Below are 27,741 nucleotides of genomic sequence, written 5' to 3' on the forward strand. Positions count from 1 at the left end.
ATTCGAGCGAGCCTCATGGTCCCAGACTGGCCAAGAAGAGCTTGGTATCCAGATCTCAGGAATTACTCATAGGAGATCCCTGGCTTTTTTCCTTTGCGCGAGGACCTGTTGCATGTATTAGGACTTACCGCGGCTACGTTTGCCGACATGTCTGTTGACCGCCAAATCCTAGTCAGTAAGGGTATTCCCACGGAGTTAGTTCTCCACACTTATTCAGGCTAGAAAAGGGGTAACGTCTAAACATTACTACCGTATTTGGGGAAAATAAGTTTAACTGGGTGTGAATCCAAGGAGGCTCCTACGGCAGAGTTTTCAGCTAGGACGTTTTCTCCATTTTCTACAAGCAGGTGTGGATGCGGGCCTGAACTTGGGCTCAATTGAAATCAGCCTTAGCGGGTTTCTTTTAGAATAAATTAGACTCCCTTGCCGAAGTTCAGACTGTCGTGAAGGGCGTGTTGCACATCCAACCTCCATTTGTGCCCAGTGGCACCATGGGGTCTTAATGGGGTGTTGCAGTTCCTTCAATCACATTGGTTTGAACCTTTAAGTAAGGAGGAGTGAAGTTCCTCACTTGGAAAGTGATTGTCAGGTTGGCCTTGGCATACGCAAGGTAAGTGTCTGAGTTAGCTACCTGGTCTCACAGAAAACCTTATTTAATCTTCCATGAAGATAGAGCAGAGTTGGAAACTCGTCAACAATTTCTACCGAAGGTGGTTTTCTTCTTTCCACATGTACCAACCTATGGTGGTGCCTGTGACTACCGACGCCTTTGCTGGGTCGAAGTCTATGCATGTGGTCAGAGTTTTGGAAATGTATGTCGCCAAGACGGCTCCGTTTAGGAACACAGGCTCTGTGTGTCCTGTTTGCTTCCAACTAGATTGGGTGTCCTGTTTCCAAGCAGACCGTTGCGCGCTGGATCTGGGGTACGATTCAGCATGCTCGAAATAGGTGAAGGCCCATTCTACTAGAAAGGTGGGCTCATCCGGGGCGGTTGACCGGGGAGTCTCGGCATTGCAACTTTGCCGAGCAGCCTGTTAGCAAACAATTTGGCTAAGTAATACAGTTTAATACCTTGGCCTAGGTTGACCTCATGTTTGGTCATTCGGTACTGCAGAGTCGTCCGCACTCTCCAGCCCATTCTAGAGCTTTGGTATAACCCCATGGTTCTTGATGTGACCCCAGCATCCTCTAGGACGTTTGAGAAAATAGGATTTTAATACCTACCGGTAAATCCTTTTCTCTTAGTCCGTAGAGGATGCTGGGCGCCTGTCCCAGTGCGTACTATATCTGCAGTGATTATTTGTGGTTACACACATGTTGTGTTACATTTTTTGTCAGCCAGGTGCTGCAATTGTTCATGCCGTTGGCTTGTATTGTGGAATGCCACGTTCTGCGGCATGCTTGAGGTGTGAGCTGGTAAGATGCTCACGTGGTTTAACAATAAATCCTTTCCTCGAAATGTCCGTCTCCCTGGGCACAGTTCCTATAACTGGAGTCTGGAGGAGGGGCATAGAGGGAGGAGCCAGTTCACACCCAAAGTCTTAAAGTGCCCATGTCTCCTGCGGATCCAGTCTATACCCCATTGTCCTTGATGTGAACCCAGCATCCTCTACGGACTAAGAGAAAAGGATTTACCGGTAAGTATTAAAATCCTATTTTCTGCGAGGTACACTGGGTTCCACAGGTATAATATCGGGGTGTAGAGTAGGATCTTGACCCGAGGCACCAACAGGCTAAAGCTTTGACTGTTCCCAAGATGCTCAGCGCCTCCGTGCACAGGAGCTCAGTTTCGTTATCCAGTCCAATGCAGTAGCAGGCAAAAGAGACGACAACCGTTAGTAGCCACATACACCACATTCTCAGGACAGGAGAAGGTACCAGCGGCTAATGCCATACAAACCCAAAGAAGCTAAGTGCGTCAGGGTGGGCGCCCTGTGGAACCCAGTCTACCTCGCAGAAAGAGATTTAACAAAGGTAAGTTCTTACCATAAATCTCCTTTTCTGCAGCAGGGTACACTGGGTTCCACAGGGATAACATTGTGGTTGTCCTAAAGCAGTTCCTCATGGGAGGGGACGCAGTGTAGCAGTCACAAGAACCCGGCGTCCAAAGGAAGCATCCTGGGAGGCTGAAGTATCGAAAGGATAGAACCTTATGAACGTGTTCACTGAGGACCACGTAGCCACCTTGCACAATTGTTCAAGGGTCGCACCACGGCGGGCCGCTCAAGAAGGTCCAACAGACCGAGTAGAATGGGCTTTGATGGTAGCAGGATCTGGAAGGCCAGCCTGTACATAAGCATGTGCAATCACCATTCTACTCCATCTGGCCAGGGTCTGCTTATTCGCAGACCAGCCACGTTTGTGAAAACCAAAAAGGACAAAGAGAGAATCAGACTTCCAAATAGAAGCTGTCCTCTTCACATAAATAGGGAGAGCCTGTACCACATCCAAAGACCGCTCTTTGGATGACAATTCAGGAGAGATAAAGGCCGGATCCACAATCTCTTGGTTAAGGTGGAAAGAAGACACCACCTTAGGCAGATAACCAGGGCGTGTCCAAAGAATCGCCCGGTCACGGTGAAAAATCAGAAAGGGTGACCGACAGGATAAGGCACCCAAGTCTGTAACACGTCTAGCAGAGGCAATAGCCAGCAGAAATAAAACCTTAAGAGTAAGCCACTTAAGGTCTGTAGACTCAAGAGGTTCAAACGGAGACTCTTGCAAGGCCTCAACACCCACCGACAAATCCCAAGGAGCCACAGGCGGGACATAGGGAGGTTGAATCCGCAACACACCCTGCATGAATGTATGAACATCAGGCAGAGTCGCAATTTTTCTCTGAAACCACACAGACAAGGCAGAAATATGAACCTTGAGGGAGGCCAGACGAAGGCCCAAGTCCAGGCCCTGTTGCAGGAAGGCCAAAAGTTTGGCCGAACTAAAAACTTGTAAGCGTCATGATTGTCAGCTGTGCACCAAGCAAAGTAAGAATTCCAGACCCTATGATAAATCCGAGCAGAAGCCGGTTTCCGGGCCTTAAACATGGTTTGAATGACCGCCTCAGAAAATCCTTTGGTCTTCAGAACTGAAGCTTCAAGAGCCACGCCGTCCAAGCCAGCCGGGCCAAATCTTGGTATACAGAAGAGCCCTGAACGAGGAGGTCTGGGCATTGCGGAAGTAGAAGAGGACAGTATCGAGAAACCTTGAAGGTCTGAGAACCAATGCCGTCTGGGCCACGCTGGAGCTATCAGAAGCAGGATTCTTCCTTCTTGCTTGAACTTCCTTATCACCCTGGGAAGAAGTGACACCGGAGGGAACACGTACGGCAGCCGAAAGTTCCATAGAATTGCCAGTGCGTCCACGAACGCTGCTTGAGGATCCCTTGTCCTTGCTCCGAAGACCAGAACCTTGTGGTTGTGTCGAGACGCCATCAGGTCTACGTCTGGTAGGCTCCACTTGTCTACAAGGAGTTGGATTTAGGCTCCACTCTCCGGCGTGTACATCCTGACGACTGAGGAAGTCCGCTTCCCAGTTGAGGACCCCCGGAATAAACACTGCCGATATGGCTGGCAGATGGTGTTCCGCCCAATGAAGAATCCTTGATACTTCCATCATTGCCATGCGGCTTCGAGTGGCGCCTTGATGATTTATGTACGCCATTGCTGTGGCGCTGTCCGACTGTACTTGAAAGGCCTGTTCTGTATCAGATGCTGGGCCAGGTTCAGAGCATTGAACACCGCCTGCAATTCCAGAATGTTTATCGGGAGGAGAGACTCCTCCTTGGTCCACCGACCCTGAAGGAAGTGTTGCTCCAACACCACGCCCCAACCCCTCAGACTGGCATCCATCGTCAGAAGGACCCAGTTGGAGAACCAGAAGGGACGACGCCTGTTCAATCGTTGGTCCTGGAGCCACCAGTTCAGCGACCGACGAACCTCCGGAGACAATGAGATCATGTGAGGCAGGCCATCCCACTTGGCAAGAATCAATCTCTGCAGAGGGCGGTAATGAAGTTAAGCGTACTCCACCATGTCAAAAGCCGACACCATGAGGCCTAGTACTTGCATCACCGAGTGAATCGACACTCGTGGACGAGAGAGGAAGTTTTGAATTCTATCCTGAAGGTTCAGGACCTTCTCCTGAGACAAGAACAACCGCTGGTTGTGAGTGTCCAACAATGCCCCCAGGTGCACCATGCTCTGAGCAGGGGCCAGGGAAGATTTCTTTCAGTTGATGAGCCACCCGTAGGCGTTCAGAAACTGCCCCGTCAGATCCAGATGACGGAGAATTTCTGGGGAATTCGCCAGGATCAGCAGGTCGTCCAGATACGGTAGGATCCTGATACCCTGACGGCGGAGTAAAGCCATCATTACCGCCATAACCTTCGTGAAGAATCATGGAGCAGTGGTCAAACCAAAAAGTAAAGCCCGAAATTGATAATGGCGGTTGCCAATAGTAAACCGCAGGTATTGCTAATGCGACATGGCAATCGGAATATGGAGGTAAGCATCCTGTATGTCCAGGGAGACCATATAGTCCCCAGGCTCCAAAGCCAGAACAATAGAGCGAAGAGTTTCCATACGAAACTTGGAGACTCTCACAAATTTGTTCAAGGACCTGAGGTTGAGAATGGGCCGGGAGGAACCATTTGGTTTTGGGACTAGGAACAGCAGTGAATAGTACCCCTTGCCTCTCTGAGCCAGAGGCACCTGTACTACCACTCCTGTGTCCAGGAGGGATTGTACCACCAAATGAAGAGTTTTTGCCTTCACCTGATCTGAAGGGATGTCCGTCAGGCAAAATCGATGAGAAGGACGATTCTTGAAGGATATGGCGTATCCGTGAGTGACGACTTCCCGTACCCAGGCATCGGAAGTGGTCTTGAACCATTCCTGGGTAAACCTTAGAAGTCAGCATCCCACCTTCGGATCCCCCAGTGGGAGGGCCGTCCTGTCATGCAGTAGGCTTGTCTGATTTGGAAGCAGGCTGACGGGCAGCCCAGACATGTTTAGGTTTTGGCTTAGTTGTTTTGGAAGTGCGAACCTGTTTTGGGTACGCCTGACCCTTTGCTTTACCTGGAGGACGAAAGGAACTAAAGGAAGTACTCTTAACCTTCGGGACCGAAGGAACAGTACTAGGAAGACAAGCCGTCTTAGCAGAAGCTAAGTCAGCCACAATCTTGTTGAGATCCTAACCAAACAGAATGTCTCCCTTAAAAGGGAGCACCTCCAGGGTTTTCTTAGAGTCCAGATCCACAGACCAGGACCGTAACCAGAGAATCCGACGAGCCAAAATGGACGTAGTAGAAGCCTTGGCCGCCAGAATACTGGCATCAGAAGCCGCCTTCTTAATGTAATGAGATGCTGTGACAATATACGAGAGACACTGTCTAGCATTATCAGAAAAATTGGATGGCAGCTCTGCTTCCACCTCCTGAGCCCATGCTTCAATAGCTTCTGCAGCCCATGTAGCTGCAATAGTGGGTCAATGCACAGCTGCTGCGAGGGTGTAAATAGCTTTAAAGCAACCCTCCACGCGCTTATCCGTCGGTACTTTCAGAGAGGTGACGGTAGTTACAGGCAGAGCAGAGGACACCACCAGCCGCGCCACTTGCGAATCCACCGGCGGTGGCGTTTCCCAATTCTTACTTAGCTCTGCAGCGAGGGGATAGCGAGCCAGCATCTTCTTGTGAAGTGTGAATTTCTTTCCTGGATTTTCCCAGGATTCCTGACGTATGTCAACTAAGTGATCAGAATGAGGTAAAACTTGTTTAATAACCTTCTGACTTTTAAATCTATCTAGTTTCTTAGAGTTAACAACAGGTTCTGGGTCATCATCAATTTGAAGAATCAGCCTGATAGCTTCCAATAGGTCAGGAACAGCCACCTGTGAAACAGATTCCCCATCAGAAGCATCTGGGTCAGTGTCTGAGGGGTCAGCATATACGCCATCTTCATCAGACGAAGTGTCTGGAACATGGGTGGATTGTGAGGAAGTAATGGCCCGACTAGAGGACCCCTTGGACTTAGGTGGGCGAGGATTAGGTTTTTATTTGTTCAGTGAGTGGTTCAGTTGCAGTAACTGAGTGGACAGAAGATCTGGCCATGGCGGATTAACCGCAGGGACAATGGGGTATATGCAATTGCGGTCGAATTCCCGAAATTGTCGAATTTCGGGTCATTTTCGACCAAAAAAAAAAATCGCCTATGCAATTCAGTGCTTTCCGACCAAAAAACGGACTTTCAAAATTCGACTTTTTGAAATTCGAATTTTTGCAAATTCGACTTTTCTGCAATGATACAAGTGCTGCAATTCGACCAAAGCATATTCAATTCAAGTTTGGAAATTCGACAGCAGTGCTTTTAGACAGCAAATTCGTCATTTTCAATCCGCCACACTTTGGAGGGTGAAAACAAATAAAAAAAAATTAAACATGTTTTTTTTTTTGTTTTTTTGGGGGGGAATAGCAGATCTATTTATATTAGAAGGGATTAGGTACTTTTTTTTTTTTTTTGGAGGCACAAATATTATTTATATATTTTTTAAAATATTATTTTTTTTTATTTTTATTTTTTATGCTGGAACGGTGAAATCATAAAAAAAAATGGCGTGGGGTCCCCCCTCCAAAGCATAACCAGCCTCGGGCTCTTCGAGCTGGTCCTGGTTCTAAAAATGCGGGGAAAAAATTGACAGGGGATCCCCCGTATTTTTAAAACCAGCACCAGGCTCTGCGCCTGGTGCTGGTGCCAAAAATACGGGGGACAAAAAGAGTAGGGGTCCCCCGTATTTTTAACACCAGCATCGGGCTCCACTAGCTGGACAGATAATGCCACAGCCGGGGGTCACTTTTATGCCGTGCCCTGCGGCCGTGGCATTAAATATCCAACTAGTCACCCCTGGCCGGGGTACCCTGGGGGAGTGGGGACCCCTTCAATCAAGGGGTGTCCCCCCCCAGCCACCCAAGGGCCAGGGGTGAAGCCCGAGGCTGTCCCCCCCCATCCAATGGGCTGCGGATGGGGGGGCTGATAGCCTTTTGTGATAATAAAAAGATATTGTTTTTTCCAGTAGTACTACAAGTCCCAGCAAGCCTCCCCCGCAAGCTGGTACTTGGAGAACCACAAGTACCAGCATGCGGGAGAAAAACGGGCCCGCTGGTACCTGTAGTACTACTGGGAAAAAAATACCCAAATAAAAACAGGACACACACACCGTCGACAGTAAAACTTTATTTCATACGTCGACACACACATACTTACCTATGTTCACACGCCGACATCGGTCCTCTTCTCCATGTAGAATCCACGGATACCTGAAAAGAAAAGATCAATATACTCACCTCAGCCATGGTCCAGAGATAAATCCACGTACTTGGCAAAAAAACAAACCGAACACCCGCTCCATGCCGGACTGAAAGGGGTCCCATGCTGACACATGGGACACCTTTCCACGAATGAGACCTGTCAGTGACAGCTGTCACAGAAAGGTCTCTAAGCCAATCAGGAAGCGCAACTTCGTTGCGCTCACCTGATTGGCTGTGCGCTGTCTGTACTGTGACAGCACATCGCAAAGCCGCTCCATTACTTTCAATGGTGGGAACTTAGCGGCTAGCGGTAAGGTCACCCGCCGGTCAGCGGCTGACCGGCGGGTGACCCCACCGCTACCCGCAAAGTTCCCACCATTGAAAGTAATGGAGCGGCTTTGCGATGTGCTGTCACAGTACAGACAGCGCACAGCCAATCAGGTGAGCGCCACGGAAGTAGCGCTTCCTGATTGGCTGAAGGGACTTCAGTGACAGGAGTCACGTGATGTCCCGGCATTCGGGAGAAAGGGGTCTGATGTGAAAGCATTGGACCCCTTTCTAGTCCGGTATGGAGCGGGTATTTGCGTTTTCTTTTTTTTTTACAAGTACGTGGATTTATCTCTCTGGACGTGGATTTATCTCTGGACGCTGGAAGGTGAGTATCATTTTTTCACAGGTACCCTCGGATCGTCGGAGACCGTGGCAGTCGGCGTGTCAACATAGGTAAGTATGTGTGTGTCGGTAGTGTGTAATAAAGTTTTACTGTCACGGTGTGTGTGTCCTGTTTTTTTGGGGGTATTTTTTTCCCAGTAGTACTACAGGTACCAGCGGGCCCGTTTTTCTCCCGCATGCTGGTACTTGTGGTTCTCCAAGTACCAGCTTGCGGGGGAGGCTTGCTGGGACTTGTAGTACTACTGGAAAAAACAATATCTTTTTATTATCACAAAAGGCTATCAGCCCCCCCATCCGCAGCCCATTGGATGGGGGGGGGACAGCCTCGGGCTTCACCCCTGGCCCTTGGGTGGCTGGGGGGGGGGGACCCCTTGATTGAAGGGGTCCCCACTCCCCCAGGGTACCCCGGCCAGGGGTGACTAGTTGGATATTTAATGCCACGGCCGCAGGGCACGGCATAAAAGTGACCCCCGGCTGTGGCATTATCTGTCCAGCTAGTGGAGCCCGATGCTGGTGTTAAAAATACGGGGGACCCCTACTCTTTTTGTCCCCCGTATTTTTGGCACCAGCACCAGGCGCAGAGCCCGGTGCTGGTTTTAAAAATACGGGGGATCCCTGGCCGATTTTTAGAACCAGGACCAGCTCGATGAGCCCGAGGCTGGTTATGCTTTGGAGGGGGGACCCCACGCCATTTTTTTTTCCGGGTTTTTCCCGTTTTTTCCCGTTTTTTAAAATCGCGGCAAAATCCGCCAAATCGGCCGATTTTCGCCCGCGACTCTGGCGAATCCGTTTTTCATTGAATATGGTGAATTCCGGAAGCCACCTTCCGGAATTCACCTGGCGAATTTAGTCGAATTAAAAAACGGCGAAAAATTGCCGCGATTTGCCGTGAATTGCATATACCCCAATATGTGGCTGTACCGACACGTGAGGTCCCATAGGGGGCATAAGTCTAGTTACCAGCGTATTTAGTAGAGTAGAGAAAGTAGCCCAAGGTGGGTCATTATGGACCCCCGTTGCTACGACTCTACTAGAGGGTAGTGAACCCCGAGAACCTGAACCCTCCGCTGCTATGTTTTCCTCTAATGTGTCTGCAGCATCACCACCACACATTGTGGGATCAGCCACAGCACCGTCGCCCCTTGAAGCTGACATATTTGAAAGCTTAAATCACGGGCAACACAGTACAATACCTTACCAAGAACCCCCTGTGCAGTGTGAAATCACAAACAGAGGATTCAAGAGGCATACAGTGACTGAAAATCACAGAGAAAAAATAAGAATTTACTTACCGATAATTCTATTTCTCATAGTCCGTAGTGGATGCTGGGAACTCCGTAAGGACCATGGGGAATAGCGGCTCCGCAGGAGACTGGGCACAAAAGTAAAAGCTTTCTGACTAGCTGGTGTGCACTGGCTCCTCCCCCTATGACCCTCCTCCAAGCCTCAGTTAGGATACTGTGCCCGGACGAGCGTACATAATAAGGAAGGATCTTGAATCCCGGGTAAGACTCATACCAGCCACACCAATCACACCGTACAACTTGTGATCTGAACCCAGTTAACAGTATGATAAACGTAGGAGCCTCTGAAAAGATGGCTCACAACAATAAACAACCCGATTTTTGTAACAATAACTATATACAAGTATTGCAGACAATCAGCACTTGGGATGGGCGCCCAGCATCCACTACGGACTATGAGAAATAGAATTATCGGTAAGTAATTTCTTATTTTCTCTGACGTCCTAGTGGATGCTGGGAACTCCGTAAGGACCATGGGGATTATACCAAAGCTCCCAAACGGGCGGGAGAGTGCGGATGACTCTGCAGCACCGAATGAGAGAACTCCAGGTCCTCCTCAGCCAGGGTATCAAATTTGTAGAATTTAGCAAACGTGTTTGCCCCTGACCAAGTAGCTGCTCGGCAAAGTTGTAAAGCCGAGACCCCTCGGGCAGCCGCCCAAGATGAGCCCACTTTCCTTGTGGAGTGGGCTTTTACAGATTTTGGCTGTGGCAGGCCTGCCACAGAATGTGCAAGCTGAATTGTACTACAAATCCAACGAGCAATCGTCTGCTTAGAAGCAGGAGCACCCAGCTTGTTGGGTGCATACAGGATAAACAGCGAGTCAGATTTTCTGACTCCAGCCGTCCTGGAAACATATATTTTCAGGGCCCTGACTACGTCCAGCAACTTGGAGTCCTCCAAGTCCCTAGTAGCCGCAGGCACCACAATAGGCTGGTTCATGTGAAATGCTGAAACCACCTTAGGGAGAAATTGAGGGCGAGTCCTCAGTTCTGCCCTGTCTGAATGAAAAATTAGGTAAGGGCTTTTATACGACAAAGCCGCCAATTCTGAGACACGCCTGGCTGAAGCCAGGGCTAACAGCATGACCACTTTCCATGTGAGATATTTAAATTCCACAGTGGTGAGTGGTTCAAACCAATGTGATTTTAGGAGACTCAACACTACATTGAGATCCCAAGGTGCCACTGGAGGCACAAAAGGAGGCTGTATATGCAGTACCCCTTTGACAAACGTCTGAACTTCAGGCACTGAAGCCAGTTCTTTTTGGAAGAAGATCGACAGGGCCGAAATTTGAACCTTAATGGACCCTAATTTTAGGCCCATAGATAGTCCTGTTTGCAGGAAATGCAGGAAACGACCCAGTTGAAATTCCTCTGTAGGGGCCTTCTTGGCCTCACACCACGCAACATATTTTCGCCAAATGCGGTGATAATGTTTTGCGGTTACATCCTTCCTGGCCTTGACCAGGGTAGGGATGACTTCATCTGGAATGCCTTTTTCCTTCAGGATCCGGCGTTCAACCTCCATGCCGTCAAACGCAGCCGCGGTAAGTCTTGGAACAGACAAGGTCCCTGCTGGAGCAGGTCCTTCCTTAGAGGTAGAGGCCACGGGTCCTCCGTGAGCATCTCTTGAAGTTCCGGGTACCAAGTCCTTCTTGGCCAATCCGGAGCCACGAGTATAGTTCTTACTCCTCTCCGTCTTATAATTCTCAATACCTTGGGTATGAGAGGCAGAGGAGGGAACACATACACTGACTGGTACACCCACGGTGTTACCAGAGCGTCCACAGCTATTGCCTGAGGGTCCCTTGACCTGGCGCAATACCTGTCTAGTTTTTTGTTGAGGCGGGACGCCATCATGTCCACCTTTGGTTTTTCCCAACGGTTTACAATCATGTGGAAGACTTCTGGATGAAGTCCCCACTCTCCCGGGTGGAGGTCGTGTCTGCTGAGGAAGTCTGCTTCCCAGTTGTCCACTCCCGGAATGAACACTGCTGACAGTGCTATCACATGATTTTCCGCCCAGCGAAGAATCCTTGCAGCTTCTGCCATTGCCCTCCTGCTTCTTGTGCCGCCCTGTCTGTTTACGTGGGCGACTGCCGTGATGTTGTCCGATTGGATCAATACCGACTGACCCTGAAGCAGAGGCCTTGCTTGGCTTAGGGCATTGTAAATTGTCCTTAGTTCCAGGATATTTATGTGAAGAGACGTTTCCATGCTTGACCACAAGCCCTGGAAATTTCTTCCCTGTGTGACTGCTCCCCAGCCTCTCAGGCTGGCATCCGTGGTCACCAGAATCCAGTCCTGAATGCCGAATCTGCGGCCCTCTAGAAGATGAGCCCTCTGCAACCACCACAGGAGAGACACCCTTGTCCTTGGAGATAGGGTTATCCGCTGATGCATCTGAAGATGCGATCCGGACCATTTGTCCAGCAGATCCCACTGAAAAGTCCTTGCATGGAATCTTCCGAATGGAATTGCTTCGTAAGAAGCCACCATCTTTCCCAGGACTCTTGTGCATTGATGCACTGACACTTGTCCTGGTTTCAGGAGGTTCCTGACTAGCTCGGATAACTCCCTGGCCTTCTCCTCCGGGAGAAACACCTTTTTCTGGACTGTGTCCAGAATCATCCCTAGGAACAGTAGACGTGTTGTTGGAATCAGCTGCGATTTTGGAATATTTAGAATCCACCCGTGCTGACGTAGCACCACCTGAGATAGTGCTACTCCGACCTCTAACTGTTCCCTGGATCTTGCCCTTATCAGGAGATCGTCCAAGTAAGGGATAATTAAGACGCCTTTTCTTCGAAGAAGAATCATCATTTCGGCCATTACCTTGGTAAAGACCCGTGGTGCCGTGGACAATCCAAACGGCAGCGTCTGAAACTGATAATGACAGTTCTGTACCACAAACCTGAGGTACCCTTGGTGAGAAGGGTATATTGGGACGTGGAGATAAGCATCTTTGATGTCCAGAGACACCATATAGTCCCCTTCTTCCAGGTTCGCTATCACTGCTCTGAGTGATTCCATCTTGAATTTGAACCTTTTTATGTAAGTGTTCAATGATTTCAGATTTAAAATCGGTCTCACCGAGCCGTCCGGCTTCGGAACCACAAACAGCGTGGAATAATACCCCTTTCCCTGTTGTAGGAGGGGTACCTTGATTATCACCTGCTGGGAATACAGCTTGTGAATAGCTTCCAATACTGCCTCCCTGTCGGAGGGAGACGTTGGTAGAGCAGACTTCAGGAACCGGCGAGGGGGAGACGTCTCGAATTCCAATTTGTACCCCTGCGATACTATCTGCAGGATCCAGGGGTCCACTTGCGAGTGAGCCCACTGCGCGTTGAAATTTTTGAGACGGGCCCCCACCGTGCCTGAGTCCGCTTGTAAAGCCCCAGCGTCATGCTGAGGACTTGGCAGAAGCGGGGGAGGGCTTCTGATCCTGGGAAGAGGCTGCCTGTTGCAGTCTTTTTCCCCTTCCTCTGCCCCGGGGCAGAAATGAGTGGCCTTTTGCCCGCTTGCCCTTATGGGGACGAAAGGACTGAGTTTGAAAAGACGGTGTCTTTTTCTGCTGAGAGGTGACCTGGGGTAAAAAGGTGGATTTCCCAGCCGTCGCCGTGGCCACCAGGTCTGACAGACCGACCCCAAATAACTCCTCCCCTTTATACGGCAAAACTTCCATATGCCGTTTGGAATCCGCATCACCTGACCACTGTCGTGTCCATAAACTTCTTCTGGCAGAAATGGACAACGCACTTACTCTTGATGCCAGAGTGCAAATATCCCTCTGTGCATCTCGCATATATAGTAATGCATCCTTTAAATGCTCTATAGTCAATAATATACTGTCCCTATCCAGGGTATCAATATTTTCAGTCAGGGAATCCGACCAAGCCACTCCAGCGCTGCACATCCAGGCTGAGGCGATTGCTGGTCGTAGTATAACACCAGTATGTGTGTATATACCTTTTAGGATATTTTCCAGCTTTCTATCAGCTGGTTCCTTGAGGGCGGCCGTATCAGGAGACGGTAACGCCACTTGTTTTGATAAGCGTGTGAGCGCCTTATCTACCCTAGGGGGTGTTTCCCAACGCGCCCTAACCTCTGGCGGGAAAGGGTATAATGCCAATAATTTATTAGAAATCAGCAGTTTTTTATCGGGGGAAACCCACGCTTTGTCACACACCTCATTTAATTCATCTGATTCAGGAAAAACTATGGGTAGTTTTTTCACACCCCACATAATACCCCTTTTTGTGGTACTTGTAGTATCAGAAATGTTCAAAGCCTCCTTCATTGCCGTGATCATGTAACGTGTGGCCCTACTGGACATTACGTTTGTCTCGTCACCGTCGACACTGGAGTCAGTATCCGTGTCTGGGTCTGTGTCGACCATCTGAGGTAACGGGCACTTTAGAGCCCCTGATGGTGTTTGAGACGCCTGGACAGGCACTAACTGATTTGCCGGCTGTCTCATGTCGTCAACAGTTTTTTGCAAAGTGCTGACACTGTCACGTAATTCCTTCCATACTACCATCCAGTCAGGTGTCGACTCCCTAGGGGGTGACATCACTATTACAGGCAATTGCTCCGCCTCCACATCATTTTCCTCCTCATACATGTCGACACTATCGTACCGACACACAGCACACACACAGGGAATGCTCTGATAGAGGACAGGACACCACGAGCCCTTTGGGGAGACAGAGGGAGAGTTTGCCAGCACACACCAGAGCGCTATATATATGCAGGGATAACCTTATATAAGTGTTTCTCCCTTCTATAGCTGCTGTATATGTATTTTCTGCCAATTAGTGCCCCCCCTCTCTTGTTTTACCCTGATTCTGTAGCAGGACTGCAGGGGAGAGACAGGGAGCCGTCCTTCCAGCGGAGCTGTGAGGGAAAATGGCGCTTGTGTGCTGAGGAGATAGGCTCCGCCCCCTTCACGGCGGCCTTTTCTCCCGCTTTTTTTTTTTAGGAAAACTGGCAGGGGTTAAATGCATCCATATAGCCCAGGAGCTATATGTGATGCATTTCTTTAGCCATATAAAGGTTTAAAACATGTTTTATTGCGTCTCAGGGCGCTCCCCCCCAGCGCCCTGCACCCTCAGTGACCGGAGTGTGAAGTGTGCTGAGAGCAATGGCGCACAGCTGCAGTGCTGTGCGCTACCTTATTGAAGACAGGAACGTCTTCTGCCGCCGATTTTTCCGGACCTCTTCGCTCTTCTGGCTCTGTAAGGGGGCCGGTGGCGCGGCTCCGGGACCCATCCAGGCTGAACCTGTGATCGTCCCTCTGGAGCTAATGTCCAGTAGCCAAGAAGCCCAATCCACTCTGCATTCAGGTGAGTTCGCTTCTTCTCCCCTTAGTCCCACGATGCAGTGAGCCTGTTGCCAGCAGGTCTCACTGAAAATAAAAAACCTATTTAAAACTTTTACTCTAAGCAGCTCTGGAGAGCTACCTAGATTGCACCCTTCTCGGCCGGGCACAAAAATCTAACTGAGGCTTGGAGGAGGGTCATAGGGGGAGGAGCCAGTGCACACCAGCTAGTCAGAAAGCTTTTACTTTTGTGCCCAGTCTCCTGCGGAGCCGCTATTCCCCATGGTCCTTACGGAGTTCCCAGCATCCACTAGGACGTCAGAGAAATACACAATAAGTATATCCTGTGAAACACCTATATCAAACAATGACCCTGACGCACTTAGCCCCCCTCAGGGTACAGAATATAGGGATAGCAATCTGAGTGAGATACACGGAGTAGAAATCACGCAGCAGCTATATGCACACACACAGTCACATGTACAATGCAGAAATCATGACAAGCAATAAAACTGCACTGGACTAGCAATACTAAGTAAAGATATACAGAGTAATAGATATAACAATGCACAGTAAAGACTGGATGTATATCACAGGGTACTTGTACTACATAACTCTGAAGTAATGCACTGTTTCTTAACTAACACTGTCAGCAGACATGTAGAATACTTAAGTGTCCTGTAAAATGCACAGCGCTGGTAATGCAGGCGGCTTTACAGACGAGGCTTTCCCCATACAGTCCCGGGATCAGCTCAGCATGTGAAGATGGCGCCCAAACGCTGACAGGGAGTGAGGGAGAGAGAGAGATGCAGCTCCAGGGCGGGAACATTTACTCTAAATGGCGCCCTGGGGGAGGGGCTACAGGTCAGAGCCTTATCCCCTTGCTGGACTTCACCACCGGGTACTGTGGGCCATATGAAAATGGCTTTTAGTAAAACCGACCTGTGCCCCTGCCCTGGTGGTCTAGTGGGGTCCTTGTACTGAAACAATGTCCACGCCAGCGCGTGTGGCTCGCCTCCTAATGGCTGCGCCGGATCGCGATTTCCATCGGGTCCCGTCGGGGGACCCTCTTACCTCCTCCCTGAATGCGGCCACGCAATCCCTGAGAGCTGCGGCTGGTGTGAGTGCCTGAAGTAGAGAACCAGAGCCTCCGCTGCAAGTACCCGGCAACCAAGGACACGGGAGTATACATCGCTGCTGGGGGAGGTGAGGGAGCTGCAGCACGAGATGTCAGAATTACATCTAGCACGGACAGTGCCTCTGCTGCAGCCCTTGAAGTCTTCTATCTTCACTTTTAAAAGCTCTTTTCAGGGCTGCGCCTGTTAGCTGCCTGCACTGCAGGCACCAAATTACAAACTGAGCTCCTGTGCACGGAGGCGGGGTTATAGAGGAAGCAGTGCTGAGCATCTTGGGAACAGTCAAAGCTTTAGCCTGTTGGTGCCTCGGATCAAGATCCTACTCTACACACCGATGTTATCCCTGTGGAACCCAGTGTACCCCGCTGCATAAAAATCTCCAGTATGTGACAGTGGAATGGCCCAATACCAAGAGCATCTTAGCAACAACCATACAATACAGAGAGCATCTTAGCAACCACCATACTATACAGAGAGCATCTTAGCGACTACCATACTATACAGAGAGCATCTTAGCGACCACCATACTATAGAGAGCACCTTAGCGACCACCATACTATACAGAGAGCACCTTAGCGTCCACCATATAATACAGAGAGCATCTTAGCGACCACCATACAATATAAACAGCATCTTAGCGACCACCATATAATACAGAAAGTGTCTTAGTTACAGTCATAAAATACAAAGGGCATTCTTATTAGATGATGTGTGTACAGTAACCTAAGCAACACATAACATGATAAGAAATGTACAAATTACTTCCTTTGCTGTATTTACTAAGCACTTAAGGAGATGCCTAATATACAGTCTAACCTTAATATTGTAGGAATACAGAAATAGACTAAATTAGGCAACCTGTGGCTCCCCAGGTGTTATAACACTACAAGTCCCAGCATACTTTGCCAAATAGCTGATAGCTAGCAGGTAATGCTGGGACTTGTAGTTTCACAATGCTCCGAAAACCGCATGGGCTACATCAATGGAAAGTAAGCATCAGTAACGATAAGGATCAATGAATTCCAGGTCTCCCCACATCTCCAGCAGTGTGGCAGAGGGAACGTGAGGCATAGGAAGGTAGAACAATTTGGATAGGAGATTTTACACAGCCTCTCCCACCTTACTACTCATGGAGGCATTGTGTACTAATAAGAACATCTCAGAACACATTTAATTCCAAACACTTTGTTTCCCCCCCCCCCCAATTAACACAATCCAGCAAGTGGTCAACTGTGAAAACCCCAAAACATAGCATAGGCAAGGGTCTGATCTTTTCCCTGGGCTCATTTGGGGGTTCTATGTAAGAGAAAACACTTTCTTACTTAGAAGAGAGGACAGAAAATGCTTAATAACTGGTAGATAACTGTAGGTAAATGCTATATGAGAAGATTTACCAGAGTAGATAACGTGATAAAGTTGGGAGTGGTCACACAATATCTGGTTGCCCAAGTATTTCCCTGACCACTGTCGCAGGGACAGCATAATGTGGAACGGCAGGCTTTTGCAGGATTGGAACAGCAGCAACGGGTCTGACTGAATCCAATCTGGGTTTTAGCTGAGACTCTTGTAAGCCACAGCTGGGCTAATCACTTCACCTTGTCTGCTGTCTTTAAAAATGTGTTTTGTTCAGTAGGTCTTTGCTCCTGATGCCAGCAAGTGGCCAAGCGATAGATGGGAGTCTGTCCACTTGCTGGCATCAGGAGCAATGACCTACTGAACAAAACACATTTTTAAAGATGGAACGCACCAGCCAATCATTACAGGTTTTAAAAATGACAGTTAGGAGCTGATTGGCTGGTGCGTTATCACCTTCCACTTATCACTTCTCCAGGATTAATACATCTGCCCCTTTGTTTGTAACTGCAGGACTGGAGTCAGAATGGGAGCCCTCAGCGATGGGTACCTGCAGTATACCAAATTATTCCTATCAATGGCAAACAGCTCTTACTGGCCTCATGGTATTGTGGAAAACTTCATCCCAAGAGTTTTGAAAAAACATCCTCCATATAACTTGAAGCTAAGGGAACGATTCAATTCAAACGCTGTTGGGGCCATTTGGTTTTACAGAGGGGTTAAAGTAAGTGAGAATCTAAGCCTGTCAGATACATGACTGCTATTATTTATTTATTTATTAACAGTTTCTTATATAGCGCAGCAAATTCCGTTGCGCTTTACAATTTGAAATAACAATAACAAACTGGGTGATAACAGTCATAGAGGTAGGGAGGCCCTGCTCGCAAGCTTACAATCTATAGGGAAATAGGCATGTGTACATAAGGAAAGGTGCCATCTATTGCATAGAATGAAAAGACATGTGAGGATATGCGTGGACTGTACAGAGTGGATGTAATTTGATAGGAAGGTTTATGAAAGTTATGTGGGCGGTTCAGGAATTTGATACGCTTGCCTAAAGAGGTGAGTTTTGAGGGAACGCTTGAAGGTAACATCCACTGTATCTGGATGTTACGGAGCCGGGCAGGAGGCTAGTAGTGAGATGGGAAGCTGCCAGCGTCTGTCAGACAACCGGTAGCAAAGGAGAGTTATCGTCCTCCCTGTACTAAGGAGCCACAAGCATGGGAACCAACGCCAGGATAAAGGGTTCTACCCAGAGGCACTAGGAGAGAACCAGTCATTGCAGCACAGATATGGAAGCTGGACATAGGGGTCAATTCTATTCGGCAACTTAAGAATAGCGCCGGGAATTAGCTCCCGACGCTATTCAATTCAGCTCCAGTTAAGTCGGCGATGTCCTGTTCTCGCCGACTAAACAGGTTGAATTGTCGGGAGAACGGGCATTCTCCGACTTAACTCCCCGGTGCGAGGCTGATTCCTGACAGAATCAGCCTCGCGCCGGCCGCGAGGCAGCACTTTTGTCGGGTTTCTTCTCTCATCCCCCGGGGATGAGAGAAGAATTCCCGACAATTGCGGGTCACTAGCAGCTGAATTGAATAGCGTCGGGAGCTAATTCCCGGTGCTATTCTTAAGTTGCAGAATAGAATTGACCCCATAGTGACTGGTGGGGAGGCTATGACTTCTACGAGACTAGACATAGAATGGATGTTACAGCAAGAACCAGCACTGGAGGTGAGTGATAGGCTGAGCGCAGCCCGGTATGTGCTGACCTGAGAGTCTTTGACAGTAAAGTCCAGGTACAATCTCTGCTGGTCAGTGCAGGTAAATGGCCCAGGGCTGCAAGTTACTTCCAAATAGCCCTAAATTATCAGTAGGAAATATGTGTGATCTGAGAAAATCCTATAACTACGCTGCAGTGACAGGACAGGAGTATTACCTCATACAACCTGTGTACTCACAGTTTCACTTCAAATCATCACAGTAACGCCTGTATGGGGTCACAGAGGCCTCTAATATCACAGGCACTCTCTAATAATGGACTTGTGTATTTCTGCGCATGAGACAAAGCTGGAGCAAGAAAAAAAAAAAGAAAAAAAGATTCTCCTGAGTCGGTGCTATAGCTGGGACCATCCCAACAGCCAGCCTATAGCATTTCTGCGTTGGATGGATACATTTTCCTCATTAGTTTGTACAAAGAGCTGGTTGGCTGGTACTTTCTCAGTCTCAACTTTATCACTTTTTAAGGCTTAATACATTTTGGGCTTCTGTTCGGTAATAAGTGATTACTACTCACCTGTGCTGATATCTGTAGGGATTTCCTCCTCCTTACACTGCTGATCACTCCTCACATACATCTCTTCTTCTTCCTCTATAACTTCTACCTTAATATTAGCCAGACCTTGACCCTAATTACCCCACAAACAATAAAATAATGATTTAATAAAGTCTCATAAAATGTACTGAAATAAAACAAAAGAATATCAGTGTATAAGATACACACAGCTCCTCTACACATCCTATAGTGACAGTCATTTTGGTATTTGGTGAGACCCTTAATCCCACCTACCTGATCGGTAGAGACTAGATCCCCCTCTGTTTCAGTAACTGAAGAGGAACTAGACACTATCAAAGTGGAGACTAGATCCCCCTCTGTTTCAGTAACTGAAGAGGAACTAGATTATTTATTATAAACCCTCTATTTCCCCTTCTGTTTATGTAAATTTTTGTTCCCCGCTGTTCAGATAGGTTATTTGTTTTTGTCTATGCACCAATGGACCCTCGCGGGCTCGCTTCGCTCGCCACGCTTCGGGCTCGGTGTCTCGCTTCGCTCGCCACAGGTTACTATTCCAAATAGTTTGTGACATGTCTTATGGGAAAGGTCCTCTCCACGAAGGGAAACTAGATGCTACCCTGTTGAAAAACGGACCGTCACATGGTCTGGTCACATGGCCTGTGATGTCACCGGCTAACATTTACGGAAGGTTGGTTCTATATCGGAGGGGCTGAAGGGACCTTGTGACGTATTGAGGGGAGGAGCTACGTCACCAGGGGGAGGAGCTATGGGCGAACAGGGTACCCGAAAAGTACCCTCGCGGGCTCGCTTCGCTCGCCGCGCTTCGGGCACGGTGGCTCGCTCCGCTCCGCTCACCACCTAATTACTAAAGGTAATAGCTGGTGGCGTGGATAGTAGAGGAACTATCCCGCTGGCCTAGCTCCTCCCCCTTGTGTTGTAACTCCTCCCCCTTACGGAAAAGGTCCCTTAGCCCACTTGATTCTAGCATCTACCATTTACGGAAGGGGAACTAGACGCTACCCTACCTGATCCTCCTGTGGGGTCCTGTGGTTATCCTCTGTACAGTACGGGGAATAAAGAGGACGGGGACATCTCTCTGGGGTATCTCTGTTACTGGCTCCATCTGTAGGAGACACAGTTACTGAGTACATTGTATATATGTGACACAATGCTGATGCGTGCATCTGGGTGACCACGTATGAATGTCTCCTCTTACCCAGTGATGTGAGGGTCCGGTGATTCTCCATCATCATCACGCCCTAGCACAGACCTCTGTATTTGGTTTCCTTCTGCCCTGTGCGGATAGGACGGGGACGCTCCTATGTACTGTACATAATATTAAAAGACAATGATCATACAGGTGTTTGTCTAGAGGATCTCACAGGAGCTTGAGGCCAAACATCATATAATTCCAGATGCAACCTCCTGATATATATAACAGACCGGTAGCTTATCTGTCTGGCAGGGTCACAGTGATAGGGGGATAGGAGTGAGCCTCTCTGGCTGGGTCACGTAGCTCCTCCCCTAGGTACGTCACAAGGTCCCTTCAGCCACTCCGATATAGAACCAACCACAGTAATAGGGGGATAGGAGAGAGCCTCCCTGGCTGTGTCACAGTGATAGGGGGATAGGAGGGAGCCTCTCTAACTCCAAACACACAAGCACCATCCAGGAGTCACCCAGACCTCTCACACCATCATCAAATCAATATTTAATTGATAAAGATATGAGGTAGGATACCTGCGTCATTATAACTCTGTGTAGGTACTTACCTACACACAGGCAGCCTTTTCTCTCACCCGGAAGATGTTGTACTGACAACTTCCGGCCTGTGCGTTCCAACTCTCCCCATACTTCCGGCCTGTGCGGTCCACCACTCTTCCGGCTTTTGCCTCACTTTCGGCCTATGCGTTCCAACGCACTTCCGGCCTATGCGTTCCAACGCACTTCCGGCCTTTGCGGTCCACCTAACAAGGTTATGGGGCCTATGCGTCCTATTCACGCCCGCCACTTCCCACGGGTGACCGCGCTGAGGCGGAGGAAGCACCGAGGAGACATCGCTGTGCCGGGTAGCAGGTAATGATTTGTGTTATTATACAGGTGGAGCAGCCTCTTGTGTCCAGTTGTTTTTATTATTTTTATACAGGAGCAGCAGGCTCTGGTGTCTAGTGACTATTATACAGGAGGAGCAGCCTCTGGTGTCTAGTGATTATTATACAGGAGGAGCAGCAGCAGGGCTGTTTCTAGCCAATTTGGCTCCCAGTGCAAGATTTCAAAATGCGCCCCCCCCCCCCCCCCCCATAGATAGAAAAAGCAAGCAAGCGCCTAAGGCGCGCGCGCTCCCGGCAAGGGTGTGTGGCCTCATTAATGATCTCATCATCACGGCCACCACAGGAAATAAAGTCCCCATTTTACACATTGCGGCAGGCACGGGTTCCCATTTTACACATTGCGGCAGGCACGGGTTCCCATTTTACACATTGCGGCAGGCACGGGTTCCCATTTTACACATTGCGGCAGGCACGGGTTCCCATTTTACACATTGCGGCAGGCACGGGTTCCCATTTTACACATTGCGGCAGGCACGGGTTCCCATTTTACACATTGCGGCAGGTACAGGTCCCCATTTTATACATTGCGGCAGGCACGGGTTCCCATTTTATACATTGCGGCAGGCACGGGTTCCCATTTTATACATTGCGGCAGGCACGGGTTCCCATTTTATACATTGCGGCAGGCACGGGTTCCCATTTTACACATTACGGCAGGCACATGTCCCCATTTTACACAGTACGGCAGGCAAGCGTCCCCATTTTACACATTACGGCAGGCACATGTCCCCATTTTACACAGCACGGCAGGCACATGTCCCCATTTTACACAGCACGGCAGGCAAGCGTTCCCATTTTACACAGTACGGCAGGCACATGTCCCCATTTTACACAGCACGGCAGGCACATGTCCCCATTTTACACAGCACGGCAGGCACATGTCCCCATTTTACACAGCACGGCAGGCAAGCGTTCCCATTTTACACAGTACGGCAGGCACATGTCCCCATTTTACACATTACAGCAGGCACATGTCCCCATTTTACACAGTACGGCAGCCAAGAGTCCCCATTTTACACAGTACGGCAGGCAAGTGTCCCCATTTTTACACAGTATTGCAGGCAAGTGTCCCCATTTTACACAGTATTGCAGGCAAGTGTCCCCATTTTACACAGTATTGCAGGCAAGTGTCCCCATTTTACACAGTATTGCAGGCAAGTGTCCCCATTTTTGCACAGTATTGCAGGCAAGTGTCCCAATTTTACACAGTATTGCAGGCAAGTGTCCCCACTTTACACAGTATTGCAGGCAAGTGTCCCCACTTTACACAGTATTGCAGGCAAGTGTCCCCACTTTACACAGTATTGCAGGCAAGTGTCCTAATTTTACACAGTACGGTAACAGCAGGCAAGTGTCAAGTAGGGGGAGAGAGAGGGAGGGAGAGAGGGAGGGAGGGAGGGGGGGGGGGGGGGGGGGGGGGGGGGGGGAGAGAATACTTACAATCAGTATGAAGAGGCTCTTCCCGCTCTTCGGCCCGCGCGCCGGCTGCCTCCTCCTTCCAGCTGGCTCCCCCTCCTCTTGTCATCAGTACTCCTGTTCGGGGGGCGGAGTTTCGCGAAATGACGCGATTGCGTCGTGACGTCACGACGCAATCGCGTCATTTCGCGAAACTCCGCCCTCCGAACAGGAGTACTCGGGAAGGGTGAGGAGGGGGAAAAGGACCTGCAAAGTGCCCCGGCGGGCGCCCCGTGCGGTTGCACGGCTCGCCCGCCGCTAGAAACGGCACTGAGCAGCAGCCTCTGGTGTCTAGTGACTATTATACAGGAGGAGCAGCCTCTGGTGTCTAATGATTATTATACAGGAGGAGCAGCAGCCTCTGGTGTCTAGTGATTATTTTACAGGAGGAGCAGCAGCCTCTGGTGTCTTGCGATGATTAGACAGGGGGAGCGTCCTCTGGTTGTTATTATTATTATTATTATACTACAAGATTTTGTTGGATGTAATAATTGCCAATTTGCAGGCTGCTGGCGATATGCAGAGGGTAATCTCCAGGCATTCCGGTGCGTTTTATAAAATAAAACTATAAAGTGTCTCCCCCCACATTGAAACCACCACCAGTGCTGTGTACCTGGGGTGGTATTGGATTAAACTGATTTTCCACAACCAGTATTAGGCTTTACCAGTCAGGGTCTGGTGGCACTGTAGCTGGGAGAAACACAACATGGGATCCCCCTGCCACAGTGCTTTCAGATCTAGGCCCGCCATTACTACTTACAGGCAACAGGCTCATAAAAAAAAAATCTGCTCCTAGTAGAAACCAGCCCAGTAATAATAGCACAACACACCTAGGCTTTTAAATAGGAGATTAAATAAATGTAAAAGCAAAAATAGATTTTTTTTTCTGTCAGACTACAGGTCCCAGCAAGCTCTGTCATTACCAATTTTAGTAGATGGCAAGGCATACTGGCACTGCTGGATACGGTGCACAGGTGCTGACATGCATGTAGGAGGGAATGGTGGCAGCGGATTCTTATCACAGTTCCACCTGAGCTTCCTGGTCACCTTCCCCTGGGACCTCGTTCCTCACCCGCTGCCGTAGCTACACTGCCAGGCCTCTGTTATGGGAGCCGTGGACAGATGCTGGGATGGCGCTGAGTAGATGGCATCAGCCTGGACTGATGCCTGGGCACTAAGTGCCATCGTCCTCTCTGACACACGAGATCTACACCCCCTGTATGGTGTCCTGGAAGAGTAAGGCACTAAAAACAGGGGTAAATATGTGATGGTACAGATGGAGCCTCGCTCATCTAGGCTTCTCTGCTGCGTTTAGGTGCACCAAGGCTTATTAGCATAAGCCTTTCATCTATTGTTCTCAGCTGCAATACAATACAGAGAGAACAACACAGCAGGAGATTAAGTCATTACAGCAGCGGATTAAGGGGGTCATTCTGACCCGTTCGCTCGCTGCTTTTTATCGCAGCCAAGCAAATGGGTCCCTACAGCGCATGCACTGTAGTGCGCCGCCGAAGGCCGTAGCAGGGCTGCGATCGCCTCTGCCTAATTGACAGGCAGAGGCGGGAGGGGTGGAGGAACGACGGCGTTTGGCCGCCGTTTAGTGGGCGTGGTCTGGCCAAATCGGGCAGGGCCGAACCGAACGAGGGGCGGACAGCAGCGGCCTTTGTACCTCTGCGGGGGAAGGGGGGGGCCGGCACTGACATGCGGGGCGGACTAGCCCTGTGCTGGGCGTCCCCCCGCATGTCAGTGTGAATGATCGTAGCTGTGCTAAATTTAGCACAGCTACGATCAACTCGGAATGACCCCCTAAATCCGACAGCACTGGCTCAGTTAATCCTGTGAAAGGGATAGATGAGCAGGGCTATATTCAGGGTAACTGGGTGATAAATAGTGTGCACCCACCCAGGCTGTCCTCCAGTCTCCCTCCTACCAGGGACGTGCAGTCAGGGGAGGCAGAGCCTCACCTGTCCTATTTTGATCTGATAATTAGAATTATGCAAAGAAGATATTAATACTACAGATTCTGTATTATAATGACTTCTTTGTATTATTCTACTCATTTTTGCAGTGAAAACCTAGCTAAATCTTTATGGGAGGCAGCAAGAGCTCCACTCCTTTTGGATGCTCAATTTCTCAAGCAATAACAAAGGAATAGCCCAGACCTGTCCATGAAACGGGTGTGGTATGACTGACCGGCGGTCAGCATACCGACGCCGGGCTCAGTGGTGGCCTGCGGTCGCCATGGGATCTATTACCGCTCTATGGGTGTCGTGGACACCCATGAGTGGGTGCCAACCATCGAGATAGTGAGAGGGCGGGGTGTTGGGGGAGGTCATGTGACCGTTGGTCTCCTGAATACCACCCCATGAAACAGCTTTTGAGTCATTTGTCCAATTACTTTCAGTCCCTTGAAAAGGAGGGGGCTACATATAATACAGTGTAATTATTAAACCCTTCCTCCCATTTGGATGTAAATACCCTCAAATTAAATCCGATAGTCTGCACTTTAAAACTATTACTATTGTTGTTACTGTAACTTAAAAATGTTTTGGTAAACAGATAAAATGACAATTGTCAGTGTCCAAATATAAATGGACCTAGCTCTGTGTGAGAGTGTGTGTGTGTGTGTGTGTGTGTGTGTGTGTGTGTGTATATATGTATATATATATATATATATATGTATATATATATATGTATATGTATATGTATATGTATATGTATATGTATATATATATATATATATATATATATATATATATATATATATATGTATATGTACCCCCATCATTTATTTATTTATTGATGTTGTGAGGACAAGTGAGCTTGCTATGGTGAGTGCTGAATTCTCTATTTTGTATGTATTTGGGTAGGTGGCCATGGGCTGCATGCACCCCACCCTATGAGTGGTGAGTGCAGACACTGCACCCCGCTTCTGGGGTGGCGAGTGCTGTGGTTTTCTATATTTGTTTGTATATTTTGGGGTTAATCTTTGGTTAACTCTTATTAACCATGGTCACAGGCCTTTTCATGCACCCCTGTGTAATCTTAATTGTTCTAAACCTGTGTCAGCTGCTTCTTAGTAATTTATCGGCTGTGTCAGGTGACTAGTATGCCTTTAAAAGCCACTAGATATGTGGCAGGCATACATTAAACCTAGTGGGCATATTTGCAGTTATATTATATGTGATACAGTTGCCAGGTTTTAATTCTTTAGGCTTTGTGATAGTGTAGGACCTGCATGAAGGTGGGGTACCTTGAAAATCGGTATGCAGGCTTCCGTGCATTGGCCAATCCACCAACTAAACCCCCATCATTTATTTATTTATTGATGTTGTGAGGACAAGTGAGCTTGCTATGGTGAGTGCTGAATTCTCTATTTTGTATGTATTTGGGTAGGTGGCCATGGGCTGCATGCACCCCACCCTATGAGTGGTGAGTGCAGACACTGCACCCCGCTTCTGGGGTGGCGAGTGCTGTGGTTTTCTATATTTGTTTGTATATTTTGGGGTTAATCTTTGGTTAACTCTTATTAACCATGGTCACAGGCCTTTTCATGCACCCCTGTGTAATCTTAATTGTTCTAAACCTGTGTCAGCTGCTTCTTAGTAATTTATCGGCTGTGTCAGGTGACTAGTATGCCTTTAAAAGCCACTAGATATGTGGCAGGCATACATTAAACCTAGTGGGCATATTTGCAGTTATATTATATGTGATACAGTTGCCAGGTTTTAATTCTTTAGGCTTTGTGATAGTGTAGGACCTGCATGAAGGTGGGGTACCTTGAAAATCGGTATGCAGGCTTCCGTGCATTGGCCAATCCACCAACTAAACCCCCATCATTTATTTATTTATTGATGTTGTGAGGACAAGTGAGCTTGCTATGGTGAGTGCTGAATTCTCTATTTTGTATGTATTTGGGTAGGTGGCCATGGGCTGCATGCACCCCACCCTATGAGTGGTGAGTGCAGACACTGCACCCCGCTTCTGGGGTGGCGAGTGCTGTGGTTTTCTATATTTGTTTGTATATTTTGGGGTTAATCTTTGGTTAACTCTTATTAACCATGGTCACAGGCCTTTTCATGCACCCCTGTGTAATCTTAATTGTTCTAAACCTGTGTCAGCTGCTTCTTAGTAATTTATCGGCTGTGTCAGGTGACTAGTATGCCTTTAAAAGCCACTAGATATGTGGCAGGCATACATTAAACCTAGTGGGCATATTTGCAGTTATATTATATGTGATACAGTTGCCAGGTTTTAATTCTTTAGGCTTTGTGATAGTGTAGGACCTGCATGAAGGTGGGGTACCTTGAAAATCGGTATGCAGGCTTCCGTGCATTGGCCAATCCACCAACTAAACCCCCATCATTTATTTATTTATTGATGTTGTGAGGACAAGTGAGCTTGCTATGGTGAGTGCTGAATTCTCTATTTTGTATGTATTTGGGTAGGTGGCCATGGGCTGCATGCACCCCACCCTATGAGTGGTGAGTGCAGACACTGCACCCCGCTTCTGGGGTGGCGAGTGCTGTGGTTTTCTATATTTGTTTGTATATTTTGGGGTTAATCTTTGGTTAACTCTTATTAACCATGGTCACAGGCCTTTTCATGCACCCCTGTGTAATCTTAATTGTTCTAAACCTGTGTCAGCTGCTTCTTAGTAATTTATCGGCTGTGTCAGGTGACTAGTATGCCTTTAAAAGCCACTAGATATGTGGCAGGCATACATTAAACCTAGTGGGCATATTTGCAGTTATATTATATGTGATACAGTTGCCAGGTTTTAATTCTTTAG

At 48.6% G+C, this 27,741-nt stretch overlaps 2 protein-coding genes across 6 annotated transcripts in view; one reads left to right on the plus strand and one right to left on the minus strand.

Annotated features, from left to right (window-relative positions):
- Nucleotides 1–21,206, minus strand: part of LOC135054803 (gastrula zinc finger protein XlCGF17.1-like) — a 41,067-nt gene extending 19,861 nt beyond the window's left edge. Inside the window, exons 1-4 of one of the 5 annotated variants that reach the window (XM_063958152.1) lie at nucleotides 21,156–21,206; nucleotides 20,600–20,709; nucleotides 20,409–20,506; nucleotides 19,384–19,495 (exon numbers count right to left, since the gene is read on the minus strand). In XM_063958152.1, coding sequence (XP_063814222.1) covers nucleotides 19,384–19,495; nucleotides 20,409–20,506; nucleotides 20,600–20,636 — 247 coding nt within the window. In that variant the 5' untranslated portion in view covers nucleotides 20,637–20,709; nucleotides 21,156–21,206. Of the gene's footprint in view, nucleotides 1–15,675; nucleotides 15,916–19,383; nucleotides 19,496–20,408; nucleotides 20,507–20,599; nucleotides 20,915–21,155 lie in introns of those variants that run through there. The other 4 variants (XM_063958156.1, XM_063958151.1, XM_063958155.1 and 1 more) reach the window with 4 other exon arrangements.
- Nucleotides 1–27,741, plus strand: part of LOC135057181 (zinc finger protein 850-like) — a 129,310-nt gene that overhangs the window by 95,928 nt on the left and 5,641 nt on the right. Inside the window, exon 7 of the mRNA XM_063963079.1 lies at nucleotides 21,190–21,459. Within this exon, the coding sequence (XP_063819149.1) occupies nucleotides 21,190–21,459 (270 nt within the window). The remainder of the gene's footprint in view (nucleotides 1–21,189; nucleotides 21,460–27,741) is intronic.

The sequence above is a fragment of the Pseudophryne corroboree genome, chromosome 3 (genome assembly GCF_028390025.1).
Source record: "Pseudophryne corroboree isolate aPseCor3 chromosome 3, aPseCor3.hap2, whole genome shotgun sequence".
In the NCBI taxonomy this organism is placed as follows: domain Eukaryota; kingdom Metazoa; phylum Chordata; class Amphibia; order Anura; family Myobatrachidae; genus Pseudophryne; species Pseudophryne corroboree.